This window comes from Notothenia rossii, assembly GCF_949606895.1.
Source record: "Notothenia rossii genome assembly, chromosome: 1".
Taxonomy (NCBI): domain Eukaryota; kingdom Metazoa; phylum Chordata; class Actinopteri; order Perciformes; family Nototheniidae; genus Notothenia; species Notothenia rossii.
Genome location: NC_136912.1, coordinates 72206292 through 72218614, shown reverse-complemented (window position 1 = coordinate 72218614; position 12323 = coordinate 72206292). Strand labels below are relative to the sequence as shown.

Sequence of the window (12323 nt, the reverse complement as noted above, 5' to 3'; positions counted from 1 at the left end):
ATAACGTATCTGCGTCACCTGCTGTGTTTTGATCATCATTGGCCTCTTTTTGCTCTCTCTGCTGGGTGAAAACACGGTGTTCATCCCATGTGTTTATTATGATGTGCAGACTGTGTGTAGGCAGACGTCTGTTTAGAAGTGGAGGAAAAGCAGAGCCAAGTTTCCACCAAGGCACGAGGTCTATTCAGAGTGCCTTACGCAGAAGGAGATTCCCAGCACTGGCTTGCAGATTGTGTCCTCTTTTGTGTTTGGGAATTGTGGCATTATTTAATTTTTTTACTTTGCTGCTTATAGTGCCAAAAGCATGTGCCTAAAGCTGCTATCAAGCTTCAAGTGCTTAAAGACAGATATGCAAAACATCAAGGCTGGAAAAGAAGACATGTCTGCAAGGCAGACTGCATGCAACGGGAGCCGTTGACAGAAAACACTTTAAATCAAGGAATAATAAAGAGGGCAAGGCAATGCACGGCAAGGGGCAAGGCATAGAACAGATCCTTAAGTTACATGCAGACGTGGATCAAACCATGACTAAACAGAAAACCAGCACCATCTAAAGGAATGAGGGGAGAAGGTGCAGGGCTAATGGAACAAGTGTAATTGATAAGGCCAGGACAGACAACCAAAACAGGTGGGGAAACACAAAGACATTAAGTAAAAACAGACATGACATAGGGGGAGAACATGTTTGTGTAATATGATATTCTCTGTTTTTACTTACTGCTTTTTTAATCCATTCCTTGTTGTCTTTCTGTTTTTTAACAGTTTAATTAACAAAATGTTCTTCCTTATTCCTTGCTCTTCACAATCTCTGGGCTAGGCTACTACTATACATTTGTTTTTCTGTGCCTCTTGAATAAGTAAAATGACATTTTTTCCATTGGATTGTGCACTTAAGCAGTAAAAAAAAGCTTTATGGCAAAGGAAATGTAACAATTGATCAAACATAATCCTCACAAATGAACACCTCTTTTATGATCTTCGATTACAGGTGTTCAACAGAAGTAAAAACCTAAAGTTGAGCTAAAAACAAACTACACTTCAGTTGCCTAACTCACATCACCACCACAAAGCTAAAGGAGAACTAGTGTTCAGTGTGATGACATTTAGAAAGTCTCATTTAGCAACTAGCTACCACTTCATAATTCACAAGTAAGGTATTTACTGATGTATTTTTATGTAAACAATTTAACCATTATTATGTCATGCCGCACTTTATTAGCACTTAGCTGAAGGCAGACTAGTGTTCGCGTGAAGTTCATTTATGATTCTCATTTAGCCACTTGCTAGCAACATTCTCATTTACGACAGGTAAACGCTTAAAGTGGGGGATTGACCTACTTATTTTATATTTACGAACACAATGTTTAAATCGTTAAAGCTTGTGTAATCCACCTTATTTCAGGCATCTAACCAAAAATATGTTCAAAAGAGACCCTTAACTTTAATAAAAAATGAAAATTCAAGTGCTAGCATGCTAACTCATTAGCATGACTCTTGGTGAAGGTTGACATATTGATGGCCTTTTTCCCGTCGTCAAGGGTGGGGGTTATCAGGACCCAAACGCAGAATGAGGAGAAGGGGTACAAACATACTTGTCAACCCTCCCGATTTAATGTTAATCTAACAGCTCCGGCGATCCACTAGCACCCCCCCCCCCCCCGCCCCCCCATTTTGCATTTTGAAATGCTCCCGATTTCTGAGGTCTCAAGATTGGCAAGTATGGGTACAAAGTATGACAAAAGGCGCGCTTTATTCAATAAAAGCCGATGACAATGAAAAAACCTCAAATCCATAAACCGGTAGCACGAGGAAGCAACCGGACAAAAAACCAACAGGGACAAACATGGAGGTGCAAGGAAGACGTCTCTAGATGATAGGAAAGGAGGTTTCAAACTTCCTTTTTAACCTCCTTTAGCTTAGGAACCACTGGACCTCCCTTGACGAACGGAGAGGAGAAAATTCTGCCCCACAATGCCTTGCAGCCGCAGCATTTGCCGTCACACAACAGTCGGCCGTTCACGGAAACAACCGATTATGACCAAGAAATTATATCATGAAAGTTACGGTGCTTATTAAGCATTTTAAAACGTATGTGGTAACTTGCCAAAGTGCTTTGTTTTGAACGTTCATCAGTATTATAATCAAAAAGAGAAATATGAATGTTGAACATTTCACAGTCTTTACTGAGCTGTGTGGGGGTTGTTCAACTTTTAAAAGATGTTTGAATGGTGATATACACAGCGATAGATGTTAAGGACTAACGTTTATAATAAATACATTTGTATTGATTTTAAGATATTTTCATTCAATCATACGTATTGGGATCATTTGTATTAATGCAACCCAGTCTCATGGCATTTCGTGTTCACCAACACGATTTTTAATCTATTGATTCGTGTTCACTAACACGATTTTCCCCTTTTTTTCGTGTTGCACAGCACGATTTTAAAAGCAATGTATTTCTATTGGTAATCTCACGGCATTATGTGTTATAGGAAGACCGGAAGCTGTGTGGTTCATAAAAACATGTTCTTACTCAATATCAAGCCACAGTTATTGCTTTTATTTTAAATCGTATAATTTCTGACTTTTGTTGCCGTCTGTGAGGAAAATAAGAGAGAGCCTCAGGATACTGAAATCTGTATTTTTGTAAATCTTTTTTTCCTTCTAATTTGTCATTCTTTTCAAAATAACACACTGTTATTTGCTCAACAATAACACACAATTATCCTTGTTTTTATTTATTGGTTTATTTCCATAATCTCGTGATTCTTTTACGTCCGTCAGGAACTGAATTTCAAAATAAAAATAACCGGAAACAGACGTAAGCCTCTAGGAGTTTAGGATGGCCGAAGACACTACACTACCCATAATCCCCAGCTATCGTTTAGGACTACAGTCCCTGTGATTAATCTTCAAACTCTAGGATTGGATGTTAGAGTGGCAGTGCGCCAAGGTTAGCCTAGCGTCAAACAGCTGTTTGAAATGGAACGAAACCACGCCAGACTATCCAAAACTGGAATCGAACGCCCCCCCAGAACTACACATGCTGGCTATTGTGTTTCGCAAAATGTTCTATGGGACGTCTCTGCTGAACGTTTTCGTTTTTCCCACAATTAGAAGTTGCCATGACATTGGTGTTATCAAATGTAAAACATATAATTAATAAATGGGTGAAAATCGCTTGTGTCCATAATGCGCAGCATTAATATATACCCACTTGACAGCTCATTGTTACTTTGTAATTCTACTCCACTACAATTCAGAGGTTAACCTGGTATTTTTACTCCACTACACTTATTTGAGTTACTTTGCAGATTCTGATTAATGATGTGAAATATAAACAACCCTTAAATCAGACTTTAGTTACACCTGAGTAAAATTCAGGGAAGGTGATGGTCAAGTGCCAACAATCAGGAGAGATATTTGATAGTTGGTGCTTGAGAAGACTAAACATTTATCTGCAATTGACATGAATGGAAACGAGTGATAAAGTATATTCATTACTCGTTATTCTCTACTAATAGTTCATTAAAGACTGTATAATGGCTATTTTGCACATCCCTTTCAAGATTTTCAAAGGTTATGGACATATCATATACACAACTACGGTGTATGCAATGAATGGAAATCTTGGGTCACAGGTTCCTCAACAGCGCATTACAAGACATCTATCAATATGTGTGTATACCTCCACCATTAAACTGTCATATTCTGCACATTTATTATACTATCTACATACATAAGAGTATCATTAATGTGTATAATATCAGTTAAAATAAGTGCTTCAACATAGTTAACATTGCAGGAAAGCAATATATTAGACGTTAAGTACTTTGTCAGGCATAATATTTATCTGTAGATATGTTTAATAAAGTTTAAATAAAGGTTAATTCGTTTTTCTGTTTTGCACCTCCTCATATTAATATGACAGTTTTCTTGTAGAAATCACTTACAGTATCTTCTTGATTTTTTATATTCTATATTGCTATCACAGACCTTCTACTTTCCCCCTAAGAAAGTATGTACTCTTAATATTTTTTAATCAAATATAACACATAAAAACAATAATTCAATAACGTGCTTTAACCACTAGGCGGTGCACACAAGGTACACACAGCCATCTATGAATTAGATCAAATGTAAAAGTCAGCTGAATTACTATTGATACTGCAAGGAGACGTATTGTGTGAAGAGAAATTGAAGATGTTGTTTAATTGTTGATATATTTATGATCGGCGGCATTCCTTCCAGTTTTTCCAAAGGTCTTCTCATCAGGGCTCTATAAATAGAGAACTACGGCAGATCTGTAATATGTAATGCAGCCGAACCGTGTATTACAATGCCGTTATGAGATGAGTTTCAAAGAGGAAAGCAAGAACACTCGGAATTAAGTATTATTTTATTCTTTTAAAATGTTTTTCCGATTTCATATCATGCAAACACCAAATCCCAACATGCATTGCGGCTAAAACATCCAATCGGCGAGCTTAAACCATAGCTGAGGATCTTGGGTAATCGCTCGAAATGACTACGTCTGTTTCCGGTTATTTTAATTTTGAAATTCAGTTCCTGACAGACGCCAAAAAAGCCAGAGATTATGGAACTAAACCAATAAATAAAAACAAGGATAATTGTGTGTTATTGGTGAGTAAATAACAGTGTGTTATTTTGAAAAGAATAACAAATTAGAAGGAAAAAAATATATATATATACAAATTTCAGTATTCTGAGGCTCTGAGCCCCATTTATTTTCCTCACAGACGGCAGCAAAAGTCCGAAATTATACGCAAGCAATAATTGTGCCTTGCTATTGAGTAAGAACATGTTTTTATGAACCGCACAGCTTCCGGTCTTCCTATAACACGTAATGCCGTGAGACTACCAATAGAAATACATTGCTTTTAAAATCGTGCTGTGTAACACGAAAAAAAGGGGAAAATTGTGTTGGTGAACAAGAATCAATAGATTAAAAATCGTGTTGGTGAACACAACATGCCATGAGACTGGGTTGATTAATGTGGACCGGAGGGAGAGGGTGACGACGAGCATAAGTTTCACTTTCCTTTTTTATTTTAATTCCAACTTTGGTCATGAAGAATATGTTTCTCTGTTGTCCACGTTCATAAAGCATAAAACAACAGCATCAGAGCACGGTGCAGAGTCTCTAGATGAGTTTACAGTAGTCCCTCGTTCTTATTATACATCCATGTTGTAGTCCGTTGTATAGAAAACTGTAGTTTCCATAGTTTCCCCACAGCAGCAGACATGACGTCCGCTGGCGCATCATAAACACGTCGGATAGTGAAAGGGCGGTCAGATTCTCTTAAGCACCGCAGTCTCTTCTCCTAAATCCTTTTGAATTCTACTATCCACTACCCCGTGACGTTTCACTCAGAGGTCAAGGAATAGGAGATAGGGTTAGAATTTAGGAGCTGATTTTTGGACTATTCGACAGCAGCCTAGATTAAATAGACAGAAGGGTAATCACAGGACAAGACACAGCTGGGCAGGGGAGGCAGAAACACAAGGGCAACAGCTGAACCCAATGAGACAATCAGACACAGGAGGGCAAACACAGGAAGGAAGACCAGACAAAGGGAGAACAGAATTTCTAAATAAAACCGGAATATAAAACTAAAATCACGACATCCTTTTAGAATCTATCTGTGTGCATGTATACTGAGACCTGCAGTGGTGAAGGTTGCGTGTTGTGACTTGACTGTGCCCTCCCCTTCCTGTATATTTCAATGTCGGGCAAGCTATGACAGGGATCCTGGGCAAGGCTTCATATTGGATGGGAAGGCATCTCTATGGCGACTGGTACATGTTCTGATATGTTGGGTTATGTTTGTGTTACAGTAAGCAACATAATGGCTGGCTTGTTGGAAGCAGAATCAGGTCATGGCCTGTTTTATGAAGCTTCAACTGCAGGAAAATACTTGCTTAAATGGATGAGAAGGTATGCAAACTTTCTTTCTATTTTTAATCATTCAATCCTATAACACCTACTTACATGTTGAACAGATATACAGTAGCTGTCAGTGTTAAAACTAACTATCTGGTCCACAGAGAGAAATGCAGTCGATCAACAACACATAAAGGAAAAATCACAGCAATAAAAACACACAGAGAAGGAAATACAAGGATTTTATATATGTCAGGGGTCAGCCAAAGCTGGTAAAAATCCACCGTGTGACACCAATAAAATGCAATAGCCTACCAATAAACCCAGAAATATTCCTTTAGTCAATACAAAACAAGGCTTAAAAAAATTATATATAAAAAAATATGAACTCAGCTGAGTACAAGACTGTTATGTGAATCATTTTTAACTGTTCAGATTAATCTATTTTTATCTTTAATTTGTATGTGATTTAAGAGATAACTTGGCATTTTGGGAAATCTGGTTTTCTAATTGTCAATATTAGGAATAATTGATGCGGCAGGCTGTCTGGATGGTCTGATTTAAGTAAGGTCATGAAGGCAGTATTGTCTTGCAACAAGGCTTATACCATGTCCTGACAGCAGCTGAAAACACTATCAGACAATAAGTTATGTTGTGGCTTTTCTGTTGGCTTCCATCATGGAGGCTATAGAGCCAGTGGAATAACCATAGTGGAGATTTGAAAACAGTCTTCATTAGTCATACTTTGTCCGTTCTTCTCCACTTGAAGGTTGAGGAAATAAGATTGATTGATTTAATTTCCCTTTCCTTTCTCAAATGGCCAATAAATTGGCCAAAATGTGCATTTTCTAGCCAAATCCCGAAACCCGATACGGAAACAGACAACGTGCCAACTAAAACATTACCTATCAATTTTTTGTATTGGCTTGTTTAATATATATAATGAACAGATTCACACGTTTAGAAGCTTTAATGAGTTAGTAAAGTTGTAAGATGAAAACACAAAGTCCATGCAAACCGGACACCACAGGGTAGAGATCTGTCAATCATAAGGTATAGCCCTAAATCATACACTGTTTATCATCTGTATATTAATTTAGATGGGTTTGTAATTCACAAAATGAATAGGGATTGAGACCATAAACTCATTTGGAAAAGGTTTAATAATTACACTATTTTAAATCAACTGGGATGTGGGATAATCTTTTCATAGACTTCTATAGAAAGTGACTTATTTTTGCAACCAAAACTTTTGTAGTTTGAACGTAATGTGATGTAAATGTAGCTCGTCAGTAATCAGCTAACATGGGAGGGTCATTAGCTGATTAAGTCATGCAGCTTTATAGCATTGTTTTTAGAATAAAAATACATTGACTCCCTAATGGTCCCATTCCCTGAGCCAGTTTGTCACAAAATTGATTCTGACTCCTTCTTCTGTTCGATTGTTGATGTGTCCTCATTACCTGAGGCAATTTTTGAATTGGTGATTCAAAAATATATAATTGTTCCGTTAGTAACAAGAACTTAAGCTCAAAATGTGTAAGAAAAACCTTCCTTTAATAATTATATTGGAGGTTGCAGAACACATTTGACTCACTTGCCTTATTGAGCCCATTACATTTCAATTTCTTCAAGTTTTCAGCCCAAAGACAGACTCACCCACACACACTGATTACTTTTTTGTCTTGACCTTTAAATGTCAAGAAAACCACAAAGTCTACTTCTGTTCAAAAGTGCAATGTTTCATTCTACTGTGTTACTACATTTCAAGGAAAAATGTAATTTCTCACAATGACTAATTTCATAAGAAACTGGAAGTCCAGGCCTTCCTGTTCCTGAAGCAGCACACAGCACTTGAGCACTTTATTTCCACAGCCCTTAAGTAATAATACAAAAACTGCAACAGGAAACTGTAGGCACTGAAAATCCTTTGTTGGACATCACAAGGAGCATTTTTACTTTAATGTAATTTCCCATAAAGTTGGGACAAAGAAAGTTGAAAACCTCAAATGCTTTTAATATATAGTGACTTTTAACTGTTTATATGTACTCACTTTCTCATGTTGAATACCCTCCCCTTTCTTATCTTAAATTCTGAGCATGATTGAATATAAGAGACCAGGAGCACTACTTATAAATAACATACTGAATATTAATTTAGTCACTTTGTAGGATGTAGTGTTGAGTCTTGCCAAAAACTGCACTGCAGTTGCTTCTTCACAACAGTGAAAATAAGTCTTTGGCCAAGCAGTACTTGGCAAAGCTTTTATGTTTCCATGCTTATGCGATGGGGTATTGCTTCAAACATACAACAGACAATCATTACGAAAACATCCCATTAATTTTTCTAATGCTATGTTTTAGGATCTATTTCTATTTCAAGTGTGCTGCTGTCTTTTTTGTATAAACAGCATGACCACATTTCACAAAGTACGAAATGCTGTAATGGGACAAACGAGGGACCAGGAACAGGTGTGTGTGTGTGTATGAGAGGGTTTGAGTGTGTATGTTACAAAACATTTTCGCTCTCACAGTTCCCTAGAAAGAAACCTAAATAATTTAATGTCGTTCAAATCACTAACATTTTAACAAGCACTTCAACACGGCAACAAACATTGTACTCAAATAGTGACATTTAACAATAAATAAACCATTGCTTGACTTTTAAGTTAAATTAACTAGTATCTCCTAAGAATACATTCAAACAACGTGCTTTGAAAGGCAACAATAACGCATATTCGCGGGCTATACAAGAGGATTTAACATCCCATCATGCAAGGTGAAACATCCAATCTCTATAATAATTCCACTCAAGTAGTTTATTAGATTAAATCATAACTCTTGACACGTCAGTGCTGTAAGAATTTGGTTTAGACTAAGAGAACGAACAGTAGTCGTGTGCTGAGGAAGTAAATTAGAAACCACTGGCTGTAAAAGGGAACTTCTTAGTTTCTGTAGTGCAGAATTTTGTTTAGATTCCACACAAATAATGTGCATGATTACATTTGTTAGCATACACAATATATATTGGTTTTGGATTTCTATTTTTTCTATTATATTAATAAATGATAGGCAGCTTAAATGTAAAGAAAATAAAGTCTGTATCAATTTTAAACCCCATATCTGTCCAATCTAAATAAACAAAGTCTTCCTTTTAAAGTATCCCAGAATGCCTCTTGTAGAACTAAGTGGCCTTCTGCAACCCGTTACTAAAGGATGACAGATCACCACTGACTGTCCGCTTTGGATTTGTTGTCTCCCTTAGTGCTGTCATTAGATAATCGGTCTAATTTCTTTTTGGGACAGCTCATCCTGTGTCAGTGGCAGTTAAACACTCAGCTAAATACTCACTTCCACTCCCTCAGATACAAACACTCAACTAATGGAGTGTGACCGTTGCATCTCACATCCTCTATCTGAATCTGCACAGGAAACACCTCTGCAAAGAAGGCCAAAGGAGGTCCGCTGCACAGTTTGCTGACGCAGCTCCACAGTCAAAGCGGGCGTCATGGCCTCACTGATTAATTCATTGTCAAAAGAGTTCAATTCCTCTGCGTACACAGACTTATCATCCAGTGCAAACACACACTGCAGGGCCATAATCGTTAAGGCTGCTTGTGGTTATTCTTCTTTTTGTAACACAGTCCTCAGATGCTCAGTGTTCCTCCCGTGATGGGACTAAGGAGCCATTTACTTCTGTGGCAATGGCAAAGCCTCTGCATGTTCGTGTGGCACACAGGGTTCAACCCTCCTTCCTTCTTTGTTGTTGGCCCTTCCTCCCGAAGGAGCTCAAACATTTCCAGTTATGGGGTTTTTAAAGTCCGTTCTCTTTTTCTCCCCTTGCCCGAGTATTCATCCCTTTGTGGCGTCGGCGGAGAGGTTTTCCAGCAGAGTTCTATAAATGTCCGAGCGGAGGAACCGCGGGTACGAGTCTCTTTCCATCAGCCCGTAAACTATCTTCTGAGCATCGTCAAAGCAGTGCATGGTGGGAGTCTTGACGCTCCTTTTGATCTGCTCTCGGGTGTGATAGTCAATGTTGATCTGGAATGAGGCAGAGAGATAGGAATGAGGGGATTTGAGCCAAGAGCGAGAGATTTCAGGCTTATCATGTGAGCCGGCACTTTTTCCTTTTAATACTTTCAGTGCTCATTTATCTGATATAGCATAAGTTAAATATATGTTATAGTGTTTGTATATGAATGTATGAAGATTGGTTGTACCTCTTTAGGAGATTCTGCTTTGATGAACTGCTCATGAATCTTCTTGGCTCTTGAGGACATTCTGAATGAAGACTTGATTTTCTTGTAGTCCTCACAGGTGAGCCAGAACTCAATATTCTCATCGCTGTACTCAGATTTGAGAAAGTTGCGAAAAGTGGCCAATCCATCTGTGAAAAAAACACACAAGTATTCTCCTTCAACTCTTATTCACCCAAATGTAATATTCAATTTTAACAATATTCTCATCATGGATGGAAAAGCAACCTACATTTAGAATCGAGAAGCCTTTCCAGTGACTGTGACCATTGTTGGGTATCTTCTAAACTTAGCCTGCTGGGAGAGAAATGCAAGTTAGATTACACAGCCAGAATCAAATTTGGGTAAAATAAAACTTGGGGTGAACTGTGAGGGCTGCAAGGACGCAGAAGCAGTCTAATAAAGGAAATCATAGCAGATGTGCTTATCAAATTCATGAAAAATGTCCAACCATGGGATACAGTTGTATGCACGCATCCTTTGCCAAAGCAAACATGGTGTCTCTAGTTCATTTGAATCCTTTCATGATGCCATAGATGGAAATGATAGGAGCAGGCTGGCTATTTTAAAACCGAAATGTATGCAAAACACTCCATAAGTCTCCTTACCTCTCGGAGCTTGATGAGTGTGAGAACATGCACTGCAGTCGGCACATAAAGTTCTTTCCGCTGTGTAGAGATAAGAAATACATGAATACATCCCTATTGGATTTGCTATTAAATTAGTTTCCAGTAAAGCATGTTGGGCATGTTAGTAATTAAAGGAGAGCATGTGGTACAGTTAGGTAACATTCTTGATTTATGCTATTTTCAGGAGATACCAATAGGGATCTATATAATTCCTGCTATAAAAGGGTTTGATGAGAGAACCGGTAAAATCAAACCATAAATTATTAAAAACATATTCATTGTTTTTCATCAAGACCCAAGTCAGCGTATATATTGGAAACCACCGGCTCAGCAAAAAATTAACTCACATGTTCTTGTTTGTCTTCCTGTCATCTTGGTCCATGATGAAGTGTTGTGGTTCGTCGATTAGGCTGGGCATTGTGTTGTTAAGTCCACACTCTCAGGCTTTGGGTCCTGGTCATGCTGCGGCTGAGAGACACTTAGGAGGGTTCCCCCTGCGACGCGGCTTTTTATACCAAGGTTTCCTGTTGCTATGTACAGGGGCTGCTGGGATACATCAGCAGCTTAGCCCAGACTGAAGAGGAAGCACCCCATCCTCCTCTTTCTCCTCTCCTCCTACCTCCCTGTTAAAAACAACACATACTCACACTGCACTGCATGTACACCTCCCCCCTCTTGATGCCTTATACTCCCTATTATGTCTCTCTGCTTCCTTTTCCTTCTGCAGATCCTTCCCTCTCTTCCTGACTGGACGAGCATAACAGGCTGATGCTGTGTTCACATTATTGTTCGACTCGCAGCACAGATGCAAATGACAGTAACATTTTCCTGTGATAGGCAAATTGTGACCTTTGCACATTATGTATTTTGGTAGCCAAATGAAATTACAGGCATATTAATACAAATTGAAGGATTGCTTTACTTTCTCTTTGAAATGTTGCCTTTGTGATAAAATGTTTTTAAGCTTAGTGATCCACAATAAGAATTTCAACAATGTGGCTTAAATTCATGCAACATAGGCGAGAAGAGGAAATGACAAATGTATTGCGACACAGATAGGAAGTCTGTATGTCAAATAACCACAGTACAAAAAATGTAATACTTACCTGTCAAACCCTTCTTATTGGCTCAAAAAGTAGGATGAAATCCTTATATGGAGATCAGAATAAACCAGTCTGTGAGATGTATTTTTATAATACAAAGTATAACACATCTTCAAAGTAAAGGAAGGCTCTGAAAACCCTCAAATAAAGACATGTTGCCAACAATCACATCCTCTAAGAGTAAGGTTTTCAGATTGACCAATCAATTGATTTAACATGTTAGACATTGTAAATATCTGTATTAACACGTTCACAATAGGTTTTAATTTCTGAAAGGCTAATTCACCTTGATTTGAAGATATTATGTGAAATGGTGACATAAGGGCAGTATGGCCAACAAGGTGTTCTTATGAACCTGGATCCCAATGCCCATGTCAACACAGGCAGCAGCCTTTTATATCTGAGCCTGTGAGTTGTTCAAGGGACT

General features: G+C 38.1%; 1 protein-coding gene across 1 annotated transcript; it reads right to left on the bottom strand.

The window, feature by feature from the left end:
• Window positions 1-6133: 6133 nt before the first annotated feature.
• On the bottom strand, window positions 6134-11601 carry LOC307044114 (regulator of G-protein signaling 21-like). Its single transcript, XM_079689163.1, has 5 exons — window positions 11141-11601; window positions 10773-10832; window positions 10397-10461; window positions 10129-10295; window positions 6134-9949 (listed from the first exon to the last, which is right to left on the bottom strand). Exons 1-5 carry the CDS (start codon window positions 11209-11211, stop codon window positions 9761-9763), a joined length of 552 nt encoding a protein of 183 aa, XP_079545289.1. The 5' UTR covers window positions 11212-11601; the 3' UTR covers window positions 6134-9760.
• Window positions 11602-12323: the final 722 nt, after the last annotated feature.